General features: G+C 34.2%; 2 protein-coding genes across 2 annotated transcripts; one reads left to right on the top strand and one right to left on the bottom strand.

Moving 5' to 3' along the window:
* The first annotated feature begins 13845 nt into the window (after nucleotides 1-13845).
* On the top strand, nucleotides 13846-16077 carry LOC104094693 (large ribosomal subunit protein uL23). The gene is made up of 4 exons (XM_009600667.4): nucleotides 13846-13936; nucleotides 14030-14091; nucleotides 15238-15601; nucleotides 15838-16077. Exons 2-4 carry the CDS (start codon nucleotides 14076-14078, stop codon nucleotides 15920-15922), a joined length of 465 nt encoding a protein of 154 aa, XP_009598962.1. The 5' UTR covers nucleotides 13846-13936; nucleotides 14030-14075; the 3' UTR covers nucleotides 15923-16077.
* A 2335-nt stretch (nucleotides 16078-18412) lies between these two features.
* LOC104094692 (pentatricopeptide repeat-containing protein At5g42450, mitochondrial) lies at nucleotides 18413-21283 on the bottom strand. Its single transcript, XM_033655731.1, has 2 exons — nucleotides 19137-21283; nucleotides 18413-18795 (listed from the first exon to the last, which is right to left on the bottom strand). The coding sequence occupies exon 1, from the start codon at nucleotides 21203-21205 to the stop codon at nucleotides 19574-19576; it is 1632 nt and encodes a 543-aa protein (XP_033511622.1). The 5' UTR covers nucleotides 21206-21283; the 3' UTR covers nucleotides 18413-18795; nucleotides 19137-19573.
* Nucleotides 21284-23661: the final 2378 nt, after the last annotated feature.

Raw genomic sequence — 23661 nt, 5'->3', positions numbered from 1 at the left:
TGTTTTGTTTTCAGTATTATGGCACAAAAATAACAATAATTTTTATAAAATATTTTCACATAAGTCCTTATGAATCACACTAAGAGCTCGTTTGGATTAGCTGATTTGAAGTAGCTGATAAGCATTATGTGCTGAAAAATACTTTTTTAAGTGTTGAAACTGATTTAGTAAATAAGCAGTTACATGTTTGGGTACAAATGCTTAAATTGATAATAAGATGCTGCAATATTTGATAAAAAAAGTGTTGATAAGCTCTTTTTCTGTTAAAATAACTTAAATAACCTTAGAACCGTTTACACTTATAAGGGCGTAATTTCTTCAAAATTTTAGATTCCATATCGATTCAAATACAAAATACTCTATTTGTCATTTTATTTTAAATACAACTGTGCTTAGATAAGATAATTTTTATGATAAATATAATTTATTTTATGATAAGCATATAATCATAAGTTATAATAATTAATAAAATGACAAAAGTTTCTCAGTAAAAATAAACCTAAATAGGACAAAATATTTGAAGAGAAACAAACACTGTCTTATTCACCACAACACTTAGAAAGCAATACACCAATAATTTTATATGTCCTCATTTATTACATAGAGTTCAAAGATTAATACACAATCATATAGGTACAAATATGCAAAAGGAATAGAGAATTTGCTTGTCTTAAATAGTCAATGAAAATTGCAGCTTATGGCTTTTCGCTTATTTTTGACTTATAAGCACTTGGCTTACAAGCACTTTTAACTTTACTAAACGCGTAGATAAGCCGAAAAGTGCTTATAAGCTAGTTTGATCAGCTTATAAGCTTAGCCAGACACCCTCTAAGCCATCTAAAAACTTATGTGGGATAAAATTTCTTATTATTGATCTACCTAAATAAAATCAATAATTATCATTTTTTATAAAGTTATTTAATTTTTATTTTATAGTTTTATATAACTCAAACATATTGTCTAATAATATTCACATAATTTTTTTTAAATTATATACTCATTTCTATAGTTATACGTGCTTTGCACGTGTACCCTGAGACTAGTATTTTCTTAATAGTGCCAAAAGCTCTTATATAATCACCCGAAAAATCGAACTTAAGGTATAGATTCGTTGCTTTCATTTTTTATGACTATTATACATCCTTTCTTTACTTGAACATAACTTACCTAAGTGATACGAGAAATGTAGTAAATATAACGACCCGGCTGATCGTTTTGAAAATTTGCATTTCGTTCGGTGGCTTAAGGTCTCGAGTAGCTCCGTATTGAGTATTATGGCTTGCGTGTATGGTTGAGTTCGATTTTCGGATGTTCCGGGATTGGTTATGTCACGACCCAAATTCAACCGTCGTGATGGCGCCTATCGTGGAACTAGGCAAGCCAACTATTCAACCTGTTCAACCAAATAAAAGCTTTGAAAATTTTTATGGAAGCAGTTAATATTTAAGAAAAATCTTTTAAAAAAACAGAAATAAATCCACAACGTAGTACAAATCTTTCCCAAAACTGGGGTGTCACCGAGTACATGAGCATGAACGGTCTACTACAATATCTAAGGAATAAGAACTGAAATGCAAATAAAGATAATGAAGGAGAGTTAAGGCCTGCGAATGCCATGCAGCTACCTCGATAGTCTCCGGGATCAGCTGCTCAAATATCAATACCCACTATGACAGGGAACACCTGGATCTGCACACGAAGTGCAGGGTGTAGCATGAGTACAACAAACTCAATAAGTAACAATAATAAATAAGGAACTGAAAGATAGTGACGAGCTACACATTTATAGTTCGTTTTCTGTAATCTCAGTAAGAAAGTAGACATGCTTTCAAATCCATCAATTTAAGTCAAATCACTTTATACATTACCAAGTTCAAGTAAAACCTGATACAATATCTTTCAGGAGTTTCAAAACAGTAACGTATAGCAGCTAGGTGCAATAACAAATAAAAGCAAGTACAACCTCCCAGGGCAACAGTCACTCAGCCTTTATCAATAGCTCAATCACTCGACTCTCATCTCTCAATACTCACACACAATAGGTACATACGCTCACTGGAGGTGTACAGATACCGGAGGGGCTCCTTCAGCCCAAGCACTATGTTGCTGCGGTGTACAGCCTGATCCCATATAAAGAACTATAAGGCTCGTTGCGGCATGCAACCCGATCTCTCTATATATATATATCCCTTCGTTACGGCGTGCTACCCGATCCATATATACAGCCCGTTGTGGCGTGCAACCCGATCTATATATACAGCCCTAAGGCTCGTTGCGGCATACAACCCGATCCATATATACATCCCTAACTCAGTTACCAACCTCTCCAGTCTCTCGGACTCTCAGAAATCATAAATAAAATCAGCCCAAACAAATATAATATAATGTATCAGCAAGAAACAAGAAGAGACTAAGATATGATACACAAGTGAACCGTGACTGAGTACAAAACAACAATCAGCAATCAATTTAATGAGTACAGGATCTCTGCATGTCCCAACAGTGTAATCATATAGCCTAAGCATGACTCCTAACATAATTTACAGTCAAATTTCTATAACACGGGGAGAGCATATAGCTAACGACAAGTTATTCAACTTTACAGTTCCACGGAATGGACCAAGTCACAATTCCCACAGTGCACGCCAACACGCCCGTCACCTAGCATATGCGTCACCACCAGACAATTATAACAACAAAATCTAGGGCTTCATACCCTCAGGACCAGATTTAAAACTGTTACTTACCTCAATACGAGCCAAAACTCTACTCTAAAATGCCATTGCCTCGCGAATCGGCCTCTAAACATCCCGAATCTAGCCACAAGCAATACAATACAATCAATACGGCTAAAGGAATTAATTCTATAAGAAAAATACGAATTTTTTAAGCCAAAAACCAAAATTGGTCCAAACCCGCGTCTAGAAATCCGATAAAAAATATAAAACCCGAAAGCTCATTCACTCACGAGTCTAATCATACCAAACTTATCAAAATCCGACATCCAATGGCCATCCAATTCCCCAAAATTAACTCTCCAAATCCCTAACCTCAAACCCCCCAAATTTCACCTTAAAAACTCACCAACTAGGTATAAAATCAGTGGGGAAACAAGATTATTGACCAAAAAACGAGTACAAGAAGCTTACCTCAAGAATCCCCTCGAAAATCCTCTCCAAAATCGCCTAAGACCGAGTTCAAAATGTTGAAATGAAGCCAAAATAGTGAACTCTCATTTTTAAATATTCTGCCCAGGCCTTTCGCACCTGCGGTCACTTATCCGCACCTGTGGAACCGCTTCTGTGATTAAATCTCTGCTTCTGTGGAGTCCACTTAACCAGCTGCCTCCGCTTCTGCGTACTTCGCAGGTACGAAAAATGCCATCGCACTTGCAGAACCAGCCGCATATGTGCCCTTATGCGTTCTGCGACCACGTAGGTGCGGGAGAATCTTCGCACCTGCGATCTCTGCTACCTCTCCCTTGGCCGCTTCTACGACTCTTGTCCCGCTTTTGCGGACTCTCACCTACAATTCCCACTCCGCAGGTGAGATTACACCAGCAACAATAATATTTCAGTTGTTTCTCAAATCAAACTCCAAGTCCGTTAACCACCCGAAATCAACCCGAGGCCCCCAGGACCTCAACCAAACATACCAACAAGTCTTATAACCCAATACAAACTTAGTCGAACTCTCAAATCACCTCAACCAACATCAAAAACACGAATTGCACAAGGATTCAAGCCTAATGAACTTTGAAATTTCCAAATTCTACAAATAATGTCAAAACCTATCAAATCACATCCGATTGACCTCAAATTTTGCACACAAATCATAAATGACACCACGAACCTGCTACAACTTCCGAAAATCAAATCCGACCCCGGTATCAAAAAGTTCACCCCCGGTCAACTTTCTAAAATTTCAAGTTTCGCCATTTCAAGCCTAATTCTACTCCCGACCTACAAATCTCAATCCGGACACACTCTTAAGTCCAGAATCACCCAACGGATCTAAAGGAGCCATCAAAATTCCAGCCCGAGGTCATTTACACATAAGTAGACGTCCGATCGATTTTTCCAATTTAAGCTTTTAATTAAGAGACTAAGTGTCTCAATTCACTCTGAATTCTCCCTGGAACCGAACCAACTAACCCGATAAGTCATAAAACAACAGTGAAGCACAAAAATGAGCAGAAAAGGGGAACGTGGCTACATATCTCGAAATGACTGGCCGGGTTGTTATAGGTTATAAGGATGATTCTTATTTTAGAAGCTTAAGCGGTAAGAGTTGACCGAAGTTTGACTTTTATATAGACGACTCCGGAATGGTGGTTTGATGATTCCAATATCTTTGTATGGTAATTTTGGACTTAGCCGTGCGTCTGATCTTGGAGTTGGAGGTCCGTAAATTGATTTGATGCATTTTGGCAAAAAATAGAAAGTTGGAGGTTTGGAAGGTTGAGAGGTTTGACCAGGAGTTGACTTTGTTGATATCGGGTTCGGATTTTGATTTTAGGAGTTGGTATAGCTCCCTTTGACGTCATTTCGGGTTGATTTGATATATTTCAGCGCAAGTTGTAGAATTTGAAAGTGCATAAGTTCGATTTGAGGCACGATTCATAGTTTTGATATTGTTTGAAGTGATTTGAGGCCTCGAGCAGGTCCGCGTTATGTTGTGGAACTTGTTGGTATGTTTTGATGGGGTCCTAGGAGCCTCGAGTGTGTTTCGGATGGGCTACAAGCCATTTTTTCATGCTTTAGAATTGTTGGTTTCTGGTGTGACTGTTGCTCTTCGCGATCACGAAGATGAAACTGCGATCGCGAAGTGATTCTGGGAACTCAATGCTTTTGTTCATCGCGGTCGTGACTGTGTGCATGCAATCACGAAGGTCCAGTTGGTTGTGGTCCGCGTTCGCGACGTGTCTTCTGCATTCACGTAGAGATAGAGCTGGAAGGAGCATCGTGAATTGTTCTTCGCATTCGCACAAATGGGTTCGCGATCACGTAAGCGGAGGTCGTTGTGGTTTGCGTCACGTCTGTGTTTTCGCGTTTGCGTAAGGTTATTTTTGGCAGCCTTCATTTTGTTCTTCGCGATCGCGAGGAATGTTCCGCGATCGTGATGTGTTATTGATGTCTTTTCCGTAATTGTTTATCCTTAATTGAAGTTATTGGTGTCTTTTTCATAAATGCTTAACCTTAATTGAAGTTATTATTATTATCTATTCCGGAATTGCTTAACCTTAACTGAAGTTTTGTTATCCCTTTCATTGTTGACATATCCTTATTGAGAATCTTTGATTCATGTTATCTCTCTTATCATCGAGTTGTACTTAAGTGGAATCATTGTTACACATTATCTCTCCCCTTGTCGAGTTATTCTTGTTGAGACCATTATTACCTGTGGTGTATTCCATTGCGAGCTCGTTCTTCCGTTTCTTTGTGTTCTGTAGTTCCTGTGTTGATTTACTTGCCGTACTCTCGTGTTATTGTTGTTGTTGTTGATGATGTATTCAGTGTTGTTGAGCTGAGGGCTATGCGTGGTTGTGGTATTAAAATTGTTTGAGGAAAAGTGGTGGCATTTGGGCACATGTGGTGAAAGACCTTATATTGTGTTGTTATGTTTTTGGCACATATGGTATTGTTGAGAGAATTATCGTGGTGTTCGCACGTGAGTTGTTCGTGCTATTATTATTATTATTATTATTATTATTATTATTATTATTATTATTATTATTATTATTATTATTATTATTATTATTATTATTATTATTATTATTATTATTATTATTATTATTATTATTATTATTGATATTTGCACATGCGGCGTGACAAGGCGGGCTATATATGTGAGTTTGAGCATGTGGCGAGATAAGGTGAAAATATTATTATGCGCGTGTGGCGAGACAAGGTGGACATTTACTTTATTGTTGCGCACGTGGAGATGCAAGGTGGGCTATGTCCGAGATGATTTATGATGACTTGTGATGGCATGGGGCATTGCTATTGATGATATTTGGGTAGTGGTGTGCCTACCTAGCGTGAGTTATGCATTTTACGTTTTGTATGTTGTTTTCTATGTGCCATTCGTTGTCTTTACTCTTATATGTTGACTCGAGTTGTGATAGAACACTTGCACAAGCATACACATAATTAATCACTCATATCAGTTTGAGAAGATAAACCCTGATGTCTATTGATCATTTACATATATTCTCGTATACTTGCCTTCTGTGTGAAAGTTATTCTTCTAGCACATGAGTTATCCGTGCGGTCAAGGTCATTATTATTGTTGGCACGTGAGTTGTCCGTGCGGGTATGAGATATTATCAGTCCCTTGGCACGTGAATCGTCCGTGCGATTATGAATTGTAATGTGGGCACAAGATGCCAAGTGATTAGGGTTCACGAGTTGGGACCCGTGAAATGTGACTATGAGATGAAATACCTCGGGAAAGTACTTGAACAAATCTTGTGTGAAAGTGATTGCTCTTATTGAGTGTTACTTATTTTTTCTTACTTGGTTTCATCAGACTTAAACTGTATTCAACTTACTCCACGATGTTATTACCTGTTGTGTCTCGTTGCTAATTGTTGCTTTTAGCTTTCTATTACCAACACTGTTTCATTATTGTTGTCATGCTTAGCTTTATATTGATATTATTCCATATTAGTTTCACATTCATACTTGTTCAGGTTATTAAGTCTAGTAGGTGTCTTGACCGTCCCTCGTCACTAGGGGTGCTTATTGGGCAGATAAATTACGCTTGATGGTTCAACTTAACGATTATCGGATTATAAATATTGTAATCCGCTAGCCATTCAATAAGACAACGGGCGAATTGGTATCAGATTAATAATTATTATGCGGTTATCGGGCGGCTTATCGGCTAAACTAAATAGAAATTTTTTGAACAATCATTCAATCAATACCAAACAGTTTCAAATCAATACCAAATTTTTAATACGATTTAAGATCTAACCAAACAATATTTTTTAATTAAAGAGTTTTCACTCATACTGTTATACACGTATTAACTAAATTTTTAGTACCATCAAGACTACTCATACGAACATACACGTATTAATCATTGAGATTTCGATTTTTCGACTTCTCACTTTTCAGTTCAAGAGAGAGACGATACTGACGACTTCTCTGCCTCTAGTGGCTGCAGACAATTGAGAATTAGAAAATATAATTGAGGGATTTAGCCATTTAGGGTTTCAATAGTATTTTATATACATAGGGGTAAAAGTATAAATATAATAATTCTTAATGGGTTAACGATTTACCCGATAAGAAAATTGAGTAATCCGCCTCCAAACCGTTAAGCCGTTAATTATAAAATCTCAATCCGTTTACCATCCATTACCCCGATAATCCGATACCAATAAGCCAATGAGCTATTGGTTTGACTCGGTTCGGTTAATGATTTCGGTTGGGTTTTGAATAGTCCTACCCGTTACTACTCTACCGAGGTTAGTCTTGATACGTACTGGGTACTGTCGTGGTGTACTCATGCTATGCTTTCTGCATATTTTTATGCAGATCCGGGTACTTAGGAGTATGTTGATCATTAGCTAGCTGATCAGGTATTGCTGTGGAGACTCAATGTATACTTGATGTCGCGTTCGCAGGCCTCGGAGTCACCTTCTGAAATTTTACTTTGTATTGTTCATTTCTATTCTGGAACAGTTGTACTTAGTAAACTCAGTAGAGCTTATGACTTGTACTACCGGCTTTGGGATTGTAAGCTTTGTATAGAAATTTTTATTTCATTTAATAGTTGTTGGTTGAATTTTGCTATTAATCCAGTAAGTGTTAGGCTTACCTAGTCTTAAGGACTATGGGCCATCACGACATCCTACAGAGGGAAATTGGGATCGTGACAGTAAATAATATATGCTGCCAAACTTTTTAGGGAAAAGTTTCAAACATACCCCTTACTTTGGTATATTGTTCACAGGTACCCTCCGTTATACTATATGGCCACATTCACCCTCATTGTTACCCAACTTTATAAAAATACCCTTCATCAAATGGAAAGCTATCAAATTTTATAAAAGATTCGTTTTTTATATATATAAAAAATTGAACCATCGACCCATAACTAGTTTAACCAAAAAAAACTAGGGATCCCTTGTATTTACTGCACTTATTAGATATCTCCTCCGTGTGTGCTCTACTAGAGAAGAAAAAATCCATCGCTCATCCTCAAAATCAATTGATAGCTCAATAAATTTCCTTTCCCTTTCATCTTCTCTTTGGTGTGCTTCCTAAGTCGAGTGCGATTTAGTTCATCAACTAAACACAATGATTTAGGTCATCAACTATTACACATAGGTATTAGCTTCCACTCTGTTTGGATCATTGTTACCCATCGTTTTATAATGTATCATATTGTACTGTATTGTATTGTATTGTATCGTTTTATGAATACAATGTCTAGATAGATTGTATTGTTTGGTATTGTTAAATAACATTTTGCTGTTTGGTTTGACTGTATCGCATTGTACTGTAATTGATAAGTTTACTAAAATACCCTCAATTATTTTAAATATTTAATTTATCAAGAATTACACATAAAAATAATTTAAGAAAATCTTTTTCTATTAATTTATCACCAATTATGTATTATATAAAAATCAAGCAATTAAATTCATACAAATTCTATCGAAATTAGTAGAACAAGTTGATAATATTAAAAATAATAACAATACACTATATTCATAATTAGATAATACTAATGATAAAATAAAAATAAAATGTTAAGTAGACTCCATTCAGAATTTTGATCATAAGTAATATTTTCTAACAACATGACATATAATCCATAACTTAAAGTATAAAACATAAAAGTTTTCTAATGGTGTGACATATAATCCATAATGAAATACTCATATCCGATAAAATCATGAATGATTATACCATAAATAATATTACTCTAACTCAACTGTCAGATGACGACATTATGGTCAATAAAAGAAATTTACGATCTTCCAATGAACATTCAATCAGTGAGCGACACAAGTCTACGCGTTGAAAAAGAAATATATAAGCTTTTAGGTTCATAATAGGCTCCAAATCAAGCTCCTGTACCATTTGCCATATCTCACTCTCAGGAATGGGTGGCATAGTTGAGAGGCAATTAATAGCATTAGCCAAACCCTCAACATACCAGCCATGCCTTCAAGATGATCTTTTTTAGACTTTTTATTATTGTTAGAAGATGGTGCCTCTGAATAAGTATTCGAGTTAGGTGCTTCTGAAGTTGATATGTGCTCATGTTGTTCACGTTCCTCAGTATTTTCTAAGGAATTAGCATCCATAGAAACCAGTTCATCTACCTCATAAATAGTCGATGAACTATCACTTAGCTTATCATAATTTCTAATCGGTTTGTTCCTCAATTCAACAGCTTCAGGTTTAGCCTACACAAAAAGTATAATATAGTAATAAATAAAATGAGATAAATATTATAATATAAACAAATAAGAAGAAAATTACTAAAAATAAATGTCCATTTATTAATTGATCCCATACTTCAGATTCAGCATTCCACATATTTGTGATGGGATCCCATGCAAATCCATTCATCCCATTTTGAAAGGTGTCACAACACTTGCTCAATTTTGTTTTAATATTTCTCATTCGGTTGTCAACTCTCTCCTTCGTAAAAAAATTATCTGAAAGTTTTGACTGCAACTCCTTCATTATATTATCTATTGCGTGAACAGTAAAAATTCCACCAACCATGTATGCTCACGCTGGAATGCCTCAATTAAGGCATCATCCATAACATTTGACCAAATGCAAATATAAGTATTATCCATAAAATTTATATCCCTTGCGGTTGCCTTTGGCCTTTCCGGCATGTTGACAACTACATAATTAAGATATATTCATAAGACTTAGATAAAGAAAACTTCATCAGACATAAATATTTATAAGATGTGTAAAATAAAATAAATGAATTGCACATAATGTTTATAACTCAATAATAGCTGCAAAATTACTTGCAAACAATATCAAATAAATAGCCACAAAAATATTTATTGAGTTTTTATCTCTGAGAAGATTAAGTTTGATAATTAGTCCACATGTCAGCTGCTATGCCATCTCCAATCAACTCTCCCCTTCTAAACTCCTCATTACTTTCTATAGGATTTGGTAGTTCTTCATGCACATTATTATCATTCATAAGCTCCGCATTAACTTGTGCAAGTAACTCATCATTTGGATCTGCACCTCTTAAGTAGTTGTGCAAAACACAACATGCAAAAATAATAAGCTTTTGGGTTTCAATACCATATGATGGTTCACTTGAACTAGAAATGATAGGAAATCTCTTTTTAAGAATTCCAAATGCTCGTTCAATAGCAGTACGCAAAGATGCGTGTCGCGAGAATTTTGAGGTGGATTTCTTGAATACTCTTTCAAGTGATATCGTTCTCCCCTATAAGGCGTAATAAGTCCACTTCTCAACATCAGTCCATCGGGTAGTATATTCCTAAATATTAAAAAGAAAAGTTTCAATTATTTGTTCATCACATTTACCTAGATAAATATATGTAACATTTACCTTATGGAAGTTTTAGAGGGTCTTGTCTATTTAAAGTTTCTTTCATGATTCTTGTGTCACATGTTGTCCCTTCCCATCCAGCTAGCACATATGTGAATTTTAAATCAAATGTGCATGCAGACAATACATTTTGTGCTGGATAATTTTTCCTTCCACGATATCTAGGTGATTCACTTATAGAAACTTTAACACGTATATGAGTACCATAAATTGCACCAATATAATCATGACATTATAGTCGTGAATTAAAATGCAAACAATCTTAATTTACTAAAATTTAATAAAAATTATAATTGTGTTCACCTTAAAATATGGGTAGACTCTTTGGATGTTGGCAATTTTAATAGGAATTTGGGAGCCATCAGGTTGTTTAATAATTTTTTCATATAACCCCAAGATCACTCGCAGGATAATATGGAATGACGACTGTTCGACTCCCCAGATCGTCGAAAGATAAAAGCTAACTCGCGATTTATCATATTATGTGCTAACAGGTAAAGTGTTTTGGCAACTTACTCTTCAACTGTAGCTTGAAGTGTTGGTCTAAGATCACCCTCTCTAACTAACATCTTACGTATACCGGTAAAAGCCGAAGGAGTCATTCTTATAATACTACAACAAAGTTCAGTTGAAAATAAATGATTCAATAATTCATCTCTGACTTGTTCACTTTCAAGTCTTATGTCATATGTGATAGTACGTCGATAAACTACATCGTGTTGTTGTAGCAAGAGAGCTGACTATAAGTTTTAGTTTACCTATCTAGTCTTTCTTAGGGAAAAATGTTAAAACCGCCAAACTGAGAGCAGCATATGTTGGCAAATGAGACTAAAATAGTTAAGTAAAGATTTTGAGTTCGAATCATTAGTCGTTTCTCTTTAGGTACACCTGAACCTTCTTATCTTAAAATTATAAAGAAGTTTAAGAATCTGTTTTATTGCTTTTGTCCTTCTTTTATATTCTAAATCACATTTTTTTTGGAATTTTGGGATTATATTTTTTGTTAACTAATTAACAGGGAATCCAATTTTAAGGATTTTTGTTTGTAAATTTTAATAATTTGTAACTTTTCTCACAGTAGTGTTTAACAATATTGTATCCTATGAAAGAGTAATTAAATTACTTAGTTATATATATTTGGGTATATATTACTTGGTGAATCACGTTAGCAAACCATACTGATCATCAAGTACTTATGCTATACAAATAAAAATCGCCAAAATAATCATACATAATTTCAGCATAATAGGAGGTTAACTACTCAAACTACTAGATTTAGTTGCAATGCAATAGGAGAACTAGATTTACTGTTAGCAACATTAAAGGAATATAAAAAAAATTAAGTTTAATAAGAGTAAAAAAAATCAGTACAATTAACAAGTGAAAAAAATATCAACTTTATAAATGAAGTGACATACATTTGCCCTAGGACATTTATAAAATCTCCTCCCGGGTTAGAAGGAGTGCTGGAAGTAAAGTGGCCAGCAACCAAACCACAACGGCACCTTCTCTGTGACGAACAACTATTTTGCGACATTTGACAACCTAATCACACTCAACTTAGGAAGCAAACTAGAGAGAAGATGAGAGGGAAGGGAAATTTATTGAGCTATCAATTGATTTCAAGGAACCCACTCGATGAGCAATGGATTTTTTCTTCTCTAGTAGAGCACGCACGGAGGAGATATCTAATAAGTGCAGTAAATACAAGGGATCCCTAGGTTTTTTTGGTTAAAAGAGTTATGGGTCGATAGTTTTTTTTATTTAAAAAATGGTGTCTTTTATAAAATGTGATAGATTTCCATCCGGTGAAGGGTATTTTTATAAAGTTGGGTAACAATAAAGGTGGATGTGGCCCTATAGTATAACGGAAGGTTCATGTGAACAATATACCAAAGTAGATGGGTATTTTTTGATCTTTTTCCAATTTTTTTTATAATTTCAATTTTATCATTTTCTGCATTAACAGATTCAATCTTCTTCAATTGGCTTGTAACTACCATCAATGAGGATTTTGTGCATGCAAATAGCTGGACTAATCTGTTTGATATTTGCTACAATCCACCCTAAGGCTCCTTCATGTGCTCTTTATGTGTACTTGTATATTCTTGTTTTATTTATAGGAAGCCGAATTTTGGCTTGATAATGAGGAAAATAATTCTCATACAGAAATTCTTTTGATGCAAATTCACCACAAGTACGAAGAAACTAATATTCAATATAGAGTTTGAGCGGTACTCCATGCTTATGGAATAATTGATACTAACTAGCTTGAATAACTTTTATATATGGTATAATATTATTATATTATGCGTTTATCTGATGATTCTACCATATTATTAGATCGTCCCATGCTCATACTTTTTTGTTGTGTAATTTGTCTTTCTTTTATGCAATATATCAAATATTGATCACAATTATCTACTTATGATTCTCGTAAAAGCAATATTTATGCTTTTTTGTAAAAATCTCTCATTGATCCATTCATCGATACTTTTTTTTGGGACCAATACACTAATAAGAGTATCACATGTTAATAGATGTGTCTGCAAAACTTTACATACTTCAAAAAGTTTTCTACAAAGTCGAGAATAAGAAAAGAAGAAGAAGAAGAAGAAGAGGAGGAGGAGGAGGAGGAGGAGGAGGAGGAGGAGAGCAATAGTAGCAACATGGAGCATAAGAAGAAGTACCAACTTTAAGGAGTATAAAAGATGTCGCGTGTGTATAATTATCACTAAAGAAGAAAGATATTCTTTTTAATAGTAAATTTTGGTCACGTGGATCTTTTATTTCGCCAGAATTCATTGATTGCTCTGTATGAATTTGCAATTGGTCTGTGCGATATCGAGTATGCTAATGCGAATCTCAAATTGTTGTAATCAAATCTCTTAATCGTTTTCTTATTTTCCTTTTATCCTTTCATTAACGATAGAAAGACTTGCAAGGCTCTCAAATGGTCTATCTGTCGAATTTTTCATAATCAATCCAACCGATCAGTTCAGTCTGGCTTAGATTTGCAACATTTTTTTACATACTGACTTGCAGTAATATTATTTTTCAATTGAGTATAACATGTCTTTGCAAGGAAAAGAGGAACAAGAACAAGAACAAGAACCAGAACAAGAGGTCTAAAGTTTGTTCCGATATGGCTAAACTTTAAATACTTGTAAAATTGGGCATCGAGTATTTGGCTTTCTCCTACCACTATGGTATGGTTAAAAGTTAAAACCACGAGACTGGGCCTCGAGTATTTGCTTAAATTGGGCTTCAACATTTACGATAGCTGAGCCCTACTATAAATAAAGGATACTGCTTCTCTTTGCAAAACCCTAATCGGCAGAGCAGCTTCTCTCAGGTACTCACTCATCTGTATGCGTCAATGAAACCCTAATATCTATCTTCATCAAACCCTTAATCTTACACTCGTTTTCAATTCATCTCTTTGTAGGTAAGCTGGTAGATTTCTCGTAGGGTTTCAGACTGTACCTAACCAAATGGCTCCAGCTAAAGGTACACTTCTGAGTCTCTTTTCGGCCATTTGATTTCTTTTTTCGGGGATTAATTTTGTTGTAATTTGAGTTTATTTTAATAAAATGATGTGCAGGATATGTTTGTTGTGTTGTTGGAAATGTGAACAGTTGTTGCCTTTTTTTGTGCTAAAATATAACTAATTATTGGGCTTTGCTACAAATTTTTCTATTCTTTGTGATATTATTAGTGTTGGTTAGATTTTCGAAGAAGGTTTTCAGTATGTTTATTATTATTTCTGGTAAGGATATGGGTATACTGAAGATTCATTTATCTGAACCCAACTTGTTACTCGTTTGTTATTGTGTAGTAGTAAGTAGATTCGGTTGTGCGGTTAATAATAAGGTAATAACACGATGCTGGGTTGAAGTTTGTTAGAACCGCTGCAGTTGTGCTGTTGTAAAAAGGAGTTCAGTTATTTTGTTGAGTAGTCTTATTTCATCTGGTTTTGCTCCTTTTTATTGAAATCATTAAAATACCAGTCACGAGTCATTAGTTTTAGACAACTGGAGGATTATTAGTTGCAAAAAGCTTGATTAAACGGGGACAGGTTAATAGGCGGGAAGTATGGCGCCTGTATAAATTTTGGCATTTCATGAATTTCCTGAAGCTAATAGAATAAGTGCCTTTATTGTTGTCTTTGGCAACTGGAGCATTAACACGCTTCAGAGTCTTGAAAAATGGGAGAGCAGTTGCGATGTAGATAGTTTTGCAATTTTGAGAATTTCTTTTTTCTCTTGAGAGAAAAACACTTTTATTGGACATAATTATTATTTTTTGTCCTGTATAATACAATCAATTATAAAGCATTAAAATATTCTAATCAATTATATAGCGTTCACATATTCTAATTTGGAAGATCATCTAACATCCTGCTACCTAAAGGCTTGAAAATGCAGGAGGTAGATGTTAGTCTAGGATAAAGAATTGAGCATTAGAGAGGGAGTGTGGATAATTGTATGGGTTATTAAATACTTTTACCATGAGGTAAAAGAGATTGTTGTTAGTATCTTTGAAAGTGGATGCTGCTTTTGTTTCTCGCCTTACAAATAAACTTATGATATTAAAGCAGCATATTTTATGCTAGTTGAAGCTGTTGCTAACTCGAATTTCAAACTGCACTTGCAGCTGATCCGTCCAAAAAATCTGACCCCAAGGCACAGGCAGCTAAGGTTGCCAAGGCTGTCAAGTCAGGATCAACCTTGAAGAAAAAGTCACAAAAGATAAGGACAAAAGTTACATTCCACCGACCTAAGACTTTGAAGAAGGATAGAAACCCCAAGTACCCTCGTATTAGTGCACCTGGAAGGAACAAACTTGATCAGTATGGGATTCTAAAGTATCCCCTCACCACAGAGTCTGCAATGAAGAAGATTGAGGACAACAACACCCTTGTTTTCATTGTGGACATCAAGGCTGATAAAAAGAAGATTAAGGATGCCGTGAAGAAGATGTATGACATTCAGACAAAGAAAGTCAATACCTTAATTAGGTGAGTTTCCTGCCGTGCTTCTCTTCTTTCCATAGCAAGCCTAAAAAGATAAATTGCAAAGGTATATGTAAGTATGATTTCATATGAAAACTGGTTGTCCTCGTGTCAATTGATGGCGGAATGTCAGAACTGCACAAGGACATTATATTTCTTTCAGCTGTACGTTTCTGCTTTTATTCCATATGTATTGCCATGGCGATTCCTTGCTAAGGTGCTTCCTTGTGTTCCTTTTTCAGGCCTGATGGGACGAAGAAAGCATATGTGAGGTTGACTCCTGACTATGATGCTTTGGACGTTGCCAACAAAATTGGAATCATCTAAACTAGTTACCTGTCTAGAATTTTACAAGAATTTAAAATCTTGGATTTGAGTTACTAGATACACTTGAATGGAAGTGCCTTGTGTTTTTCATTCTGAATTTTGTGTTTCAGAGACAAGTTTTGTTCCGTGTAAAAGATTTCACTTTTATTCTCGCATTATTTATTTCCTGAGATTCTCTGAATCCTAAAGCTGTGTTCCTAAATCCTTAAGAGGCGGAGGGGTCAAGAATCCTAAGCTGGTAGATACTTTGAAACGAATGTGAGCCTTCTGTTAGTTTAAGTTATGAGTATTCATTATCATGTCAGGTGTTTAAGGATTGACCTTTTGGGTTGCACAATTGTCTCACTGTGTATAGCACTTAGGGGTGGTTTGGTAGGAGGTATTAGAAAAAATAATACAAGCATTAGCTCTATGCATTATTAATACATTGGTACATTTTTTCAACCTGTGTATATAACTAATACTTGTATTAGTTATACACCATACTTGGTATTATCCTATGTATAAGTAATGCATAGAAAATCATGGCATTAATAATAAAAGGCTACTAATGTATGTATTAGGTTGGAGATAAAATTATCCTTAAAGTTACTTAAAGCTTGAGAATATGGAATGTATTTTTGTAAACAAGTATTTTTCTTAAAAATTATGCAATGCACCGTAGTTTTAATGCGCCACACTAACTAGTAGATAAGAAATAATCTGTAACTAATGTTTACATTACTAACCCATGCATTACTAATACACCTTATTCCTACCAAACGACCCCTTAGTGTCATTTAACTATCCACTTGAGTGAACTTATTCCACGTGCTTTGAATTGAGAGCTAGATACTGGTTCAAGGCGTTTTGTTACCTTGGATATTCTCGCATCATAGCATATCGGAGAACTTCACTCTGCTCTTTAACTCTTTTGGCTGTTTTTGGACTTTTGGTATGCTTTGTAATTCCCTTTTGAGGCAGAGATTTGACCTTCGTTCATGTGCCGCAGTATATGAGTCTAACTGCATCATTTGAGTCTATTTGAACTGCTTCGTATCTTTACAGTACTAGATTAGTATCTCGCTTCAAGTAAATTTATGTGCAAGAATAATATATGCTTCATTTTTCTTATCAATTTAGCATTGATATATTTATGATAATTTCCATATATACTTACCTTAGCTTGTATTACATTTCAATTGTTGTAATTTCAAGGGGGCAAACATTTATAAAACAATCTGGAAAATTAGAGTTTTTGAATAAGAAAAATGAATTTAGTCATCACAAAAAGTTTAGGGTTATTCTCACCATTTCAATCCTATTTTATTCCCTTCTTTTGAGTCGTTTGCTTATTCTGATCTCAAAAAAGTTTATGCAACCAAAACTAGCATGAGAACAATATATAAATAAATATCAAATAAGTGAATAAAGTTACATACGAACATAAAAAAATACTAAACAACATGGAGTTTAAATCAATCAATAAAGCTTAGATCATAAATTAATAGGATTATGTCATCATGTCAATAAATTTTTTACAAGAACTATGAAATACATGGCACATTAAAAACAATCTAAAAGACTAAACGAATTTATTCGTCCTAATCTCGTCCTAAAATCATATGAATAATATATTCATCAGATAAATAAATATCAAATACAAAAATATAATAAAAGAAAATCGAACTTTTCTATAAAAACCTATCCGAAAGAGAACTAAATAACTTTCAAAAGCCTATCCAACCATTAACAACTAACCATGAAATCTTACGAACAAACAAAATATTGAAATAACAATATATGTGTAGAAATAATTGAAAGTTTTAAACTGAAAAAGCGGAAAAAGAGATTTCTAAACGTGAAATCAACAGGTACTTTGTCTTAGAGACTTCAGTTTGTAGTCCTACTGGAGTCAAATACGTACTTATTGTATTTTTTTTTTCTCCAATTTTCTGTCAAATAAATTTTACTACATTCGAATATTAGAAACAACAATTACACCAACATATTTTCGTAAGGAAATCAATTCAAATCATTAGTTCTTGATAAATAATGGATTGAATTTAAATTCAGTTTTCCTTCTTTGGCCATGAATTAGAACTTTATGTAGTTGCTATTTATGTATTTCCGATAAGAATATCTTTTAAAAAGATTTACCACTTTTTGAATTGTGAATGAATAGACTTACCACTGAATATTAAATATTTTGTGAAAGGATAGCCGTTCAAATACCTACCACAAATTGTTAAGAAGTTTATATCTAATGTATAAATCTAAACTTATTTTAAATAATTTAAATAAGAAAAGAATTTATATTAGTAAAATTTTAGTTGATTTTATTTTAATTAAATATTTAGAATTCGTATTAGTTCAAATAAGGAGATTTATAGCAAAAAATTTAGATGACTTAAAGTCCTAAATATTAGGGAAATAACTTAAATTACAGTTTTGTCTAGCGTGAACTCTATTCTTAAAAGGTAAAAAAGGTGAACGACATTTCCCTAAGGGTTTTCGTACTTTTAATATAGTATATAGATATATATAGATATAGATTGATACCTCTGTTTCGGTACATCAAGAATTACAAGGTGGACAAGAACTTTAGCTTTGTTTTCTCGGTATTTTGTTCGTGTGTCCCTGGAACATTGAAGTGTGGAGCTGTATATTCAAACTTTGAAGAATATCAGATTCTTGGCTCTTGATTGCATGCTCAAGAAAGTATTTCAGTAGTTCATAAATCTCAGGCTTGAGGGCGTGTCTCTTGTCTCCTGTACATGTATTTCACATTTGATTTCAATCAAACTACACCCAGGGACCCTCTGCAATCCTTCCCTCATTTCATACTCCTCTAGCTTTATATTCGAGCGAATCTGACAGCCTCCTAACAATGCCTTGTAAAAGATGAAAACAACTCAGTTTCATCTGTTTCCTTTTGGTTTTAAGTTACATGGTCATGGAACAGATACAAAATTAACACACTAAAGTTCCTGATAACTTCTGTGTTTATATGGTTCTTATTGAGTAGTTTCTGTATCATTGTGCTCATTTTCCTGACGAATCCTATTATTGTTCTGCAACAGTATGCGCATTTTCCCTGACAAATCATATTTATTGGTTCAACTAGCATATAAGTTTTTGTAAGACTACGATATAATCTGCCGAGTGGGATGAGGTATACCACTGTCAAGTGTCATTTAACCATCTATTTTGTAACGACGTTTCAGTGACAAACCTTGTACAGAGTTGCTTTAATGAGCATTGATCTCGATCCTCGTGCTTCGGAAGCAGCATAGCAGTGACGTTAAGAATATCTTTGCTCATCCGTGATTATGTACCCGGTTTGCTAGACACTGTTTAGAGGATTTCAGGTTGCTTGGATATCCTCATTCCTCACATAGTAGTAGTACCTGCAAAGCTTCACTCTAGCTCTTTTGGCTGGTTTTGGTATATTTTCATCGCATCAGCTGTCAGCACTTTGCGATTCCCTTTGAGGCAGAGTTTTGACCTTTGTTCAGATGCCACACTATATGAGTAAAATGAGTCTAACTGCACCATTTGAGCATATTAGATTGGCTACATCTAATAACAGTTTTCACAGGACTGGAGCATTGATACCAGTGCTGCAGTACATCACAAATTAGACAAGAACAGCAGTCTTCTCCGCCCTCTTCATATCTTTACAGTTAACTGATACCTGTGTGGCTGTGTATCAGATTCTTGAAGAAAATCAGTTTCTTGGCTCTTCATTGCATGCTTAAGAAAGTAATCCAGTAGTTCATAAATCTCAGGATTGTGGGCATGTCTCTTGTCTCCAGTAACAAATACATGAATTTTGCATTTAATTTCAATCCAACTACATCCAGGGACCGTCTTCAGTCTTTTTACCCTCATTTCATTCCTTACAATTGACACGCTCTGCCATCTTCCAGCAGCAGAATGTGCATTTGAAAGCATCACATATGATGACACATCTCCTGGCTCTAAAGCCAATACCTTTTGGGCAGCATATCCCCCTAGCTTTGTATTCGAGTGAATCTGGCAGCCTCCTAATAATGCCTTCCAAAAGCCTATACCTGGATCAAAGGGCAAATCATGAATAAATTTCTCAGCTTGTTGAAATCTCCCTGAACGCGACAATAGATCAACCATACATGCATAGTGCTCAGATTTCAGCAAACTAGCATCCTGATTTCTTGCGTACTCGAAATATGAATAAGCCTCATCAACAAGACCAACATGACTACATGCCAATAACAAACCAAGAAGAGTAACACTGTTTGGCTTAATGTCCATGTCTTTCATTCTCTGAAACAATTCAATTGCTACTTTCCCTCTCCCATTTTGAGCATGAGCACATATTAAAGCATTCCAAGTTACAACATTTCTTTCAGGAAGTCTATTGAAAACCCGAAAACTATCCTCTAAGCTCCCACATTTCGCATAAAAGCTAAGAAGGGCATTGCCTATAAACAAACCAAGTCCACCCAAGAACTTCACCGCACAAGCATGAAAACTCTTTCCCCTTCCCAATGCTGCAATATTGGCAGCTGCACTGAATAAAGAAGGGAATGTCGATTGATCAGGTACAACACCTTGTCTCAACATCTCAACGAAAATATTAACCGCTTCTTCGTTACGTCCTTTCTGGCTATACCCACTAATCATAGCATTCCAAGAAACAACATTTTTCTCAGGGATTATCCTAAAGATTTCCATAGCTTCATCAAACTTCTCTTCTTTGAGATACCCACATATTAAAGTGGTGTAAGAAACCACATTTGGTTTGTGGGTGTCCTGAAAAACAAGCTGAGCTTCCTCAATGCTGCTTAGCTTTACATAAAGATCCAAAAGTGCACTACCCACGTAAACATTTGAGTGAAGGCCAAGTTTGATTGAAATGGCATGAAGTTGCTTTCCTGATTTAATGTCTTTGAGTACAACGGATGAGTGAACTACAGTGCCTAAAGTGAACTCATTGGGTCTAATATTCAACTCAAACATTCTTGAGAAGATAGTTATTGCTTTCTTGTGTTGATTTAGTCTAGCAAATTGGCTAACCAAAGCTGTAGCAGATACTAGGTCACATTTAGGCAATTCATCGAACAATGAATCTGCATTTGTATCAGATTGAGAAGGGAGGAATTCGGGGTCAATGGTTAGAACTCCAGGGTTGTGCAAATGTCCACGAGCTTGTGCGGTTTGGCGAAGGCGTCTACAGGGTGAACTTTGGACTCTTATATAGACTGGCAGATACTGAAAAGTTAACCGAATAGAACGGAGCAAGTACAGATTATTATTCATATAACCAGTTCGAATTAATTGAGGATTGAAGGAAGCTTTGGATCGTGTCACAACTCACAACTTTGGTCATTTATATTTTATTCCAAATACAACATAAACATGAGGAGGGATAGCGGGTCACCAAAAATTAAGTAATTATTTAGAACAACTTTTGTGCATTAATATATTTGATTAATAACCTAAAAGATAGATTTAATCTAATAGATATTTATGCAATGATTCCATTTCATGTAAAACTTTTTCTTTTTTGGTCCTTAAAAAAAGAATGACCCATTTTTAAAGAAAATAATTTAACTTAAATTCTTAATTTTATTTTTAATAAATTTTTTTTATAGTCACACAAATACATAATTATGTTTAATACAATAAGTTTCAAAAGAATTTTAGCTATATAAATGTTATTACTTGTTTATGATTAGAAGTTTTAAAAGTATTTTTTTTTATGAAATAGAGTTACTACTATTATTTATTTACTAGATGAGCACGGGCCCAACACGTTAAGCATTCTGCTTGTTTTTTTCTTTTTCTAAGTGTTCGTGCCAATGGAATAGTGTTCCATCTATAGATAAGAAATTGGACTATCATAACCAGTAGGTTTTCGATACATCATACACAATGGTAGGATGGTACAATATCTGCTAAACAGGACATAAAAAGAATTTACAACGCTATTGCTATCCAATCAACCCTAAGTAGCGATTACAATCCGGTATTATTAATGCAATACCCATAAAATATAGAAAATGTGTATCTTCAAGCAATTTTGAGTATCAGCTACAATGCCCAGCTTAGTAATCTCTCTTATTATACCAGAAACAGAAGCAAGCAACAGACAACATAAGAGAGGTTTTATAGTACCTTCAAAGACAAGTAAATACCATAAAGTACTGTCAAATATACAATTATTTGTGGCAATTTAAAATTTTAAAATGTAATATTGAGTACTCGATTTTGAATACCCTAGGAGGTGGCAGATTTACTCCTTTGAGCATTACGCAGACACGATATTAATAGCATACTTGAAGTTTGTTTCACAAAGCACCTGAAGGCATATTAAAGAAAATGTATTTGGCCAGCAAAAATATTTGCCTCTTATTCTTTCTATTATAATGTCACAAACGATCATTGCTCGTACTTTCTATAAAAAATATATGCAACCTTTTTTATGGTTCCTGTAAAATGTAAATGCAATTGTGCACAATAAAAAGAAAAACAACAGATTTAGTTACAATAAATGATTGAGAATATTTGAAACTGTTTTATTGTTTTCACTAATTCTTTCCAAGTAAGGATATAACTATTGAGTGCAGCAAAAACCATGTCTCAAAGTTCCTTGTTTATTTTTCTAGCCTTACAACCATTAAGAAATGAATTTTAAGATATCATTAATCAATAACAATCAAGCAGACAAAACTTTTGTATGGTTATTTTTATTAGTGGGGGGAAACCACAAAAAGAACACATAAGAAAAAAAAGAACACATAACTTTTATATGTGGCTTTTAAGTTCACGTAACAAAGGAAAGTTAGTAAACGGTAGAATAACACGACATGAAAGTAGGGGTATTATCACTTTTAGCCCGCGTAAAAAACTATTTATATTTGATAGCCGGAAAAGTGTATAAAATTTGTATAATTTTTGTATATAACATACAAAATATATATATATATATACAAAAAAATATAAATTTTATATATTGTTTCGGCTATTATTTTTACAGCGGCTATACAATGCCATTTTTTCCATAAAAGTAGAGGTGTACATGGACCGGGTTGGTTCGATTTTTATCAAAACCAAACCAAACCAACTATATCGGTTTGGATTGGTTCAGTTTTGTAGGGTTTTTCGGGTTTTCAAGTTTTTTTGTTACTTAAATATTATTTCAATCTTACTTTGTTAAATATTTAATAAGTAAATATATATTTAGTAAAAATATAAAAAATTGACAAACATATTATCGATTAAAATATTCTTATGGGAGAATTCTATTAGTAACACATAATAGTTATTTTTTTAGTCGTCTGACAATAATTTTTCGTTGACGTATACACTTTCAGGTTAGCCGAATTTAGTAATTAAACATAAAAATCAATATGATACATAAATATTAATAATCACTTCACATTCGAAAAAAATATAAAAATTTAATAGATCTTAACATATGATATGAATATGGAAGAACAAAAAGATAGATGCATTTCAGTAACACTTGATAAGAAAGTGATCATACAACCAATTATTTAAGGTAAATAAATACGGAGCACTTCATATTCTATTAAAATTTATATCCCGCACGAGAATCCCAAATATTTCTAGATATTTTTTAAATAAAATTCTATATAAAAATTATATATTTATATGTCGGGTTGGTTCGGATTTTTTTACTCAATACTAAACCAAATCAAACCAAACCAAACCAAGTCGGATTTTTTAATCGGTTTGGTTTGACTTTTCGG

The sequence above is a fragment of the Nicotiana tomentosiformis genome, chromosome 7 (genome assembly GCF_000390325.3).
Source record: "Nicotiana tomentosiformis chromosome 7, ASM39032v3, whole genome shotgun sequence".
NCBI classification, from domain to species: domain Eukaryota; kingdom Viridiplantae; phylum Streptophyta; class Magnoliopsida; order Solanales; family Solanaceae; genus Nicotiana; species Nicotiana tomentosiformis.
This window is presented reverse-complemented; position numbering and strand designations above follow the sequence as displayed.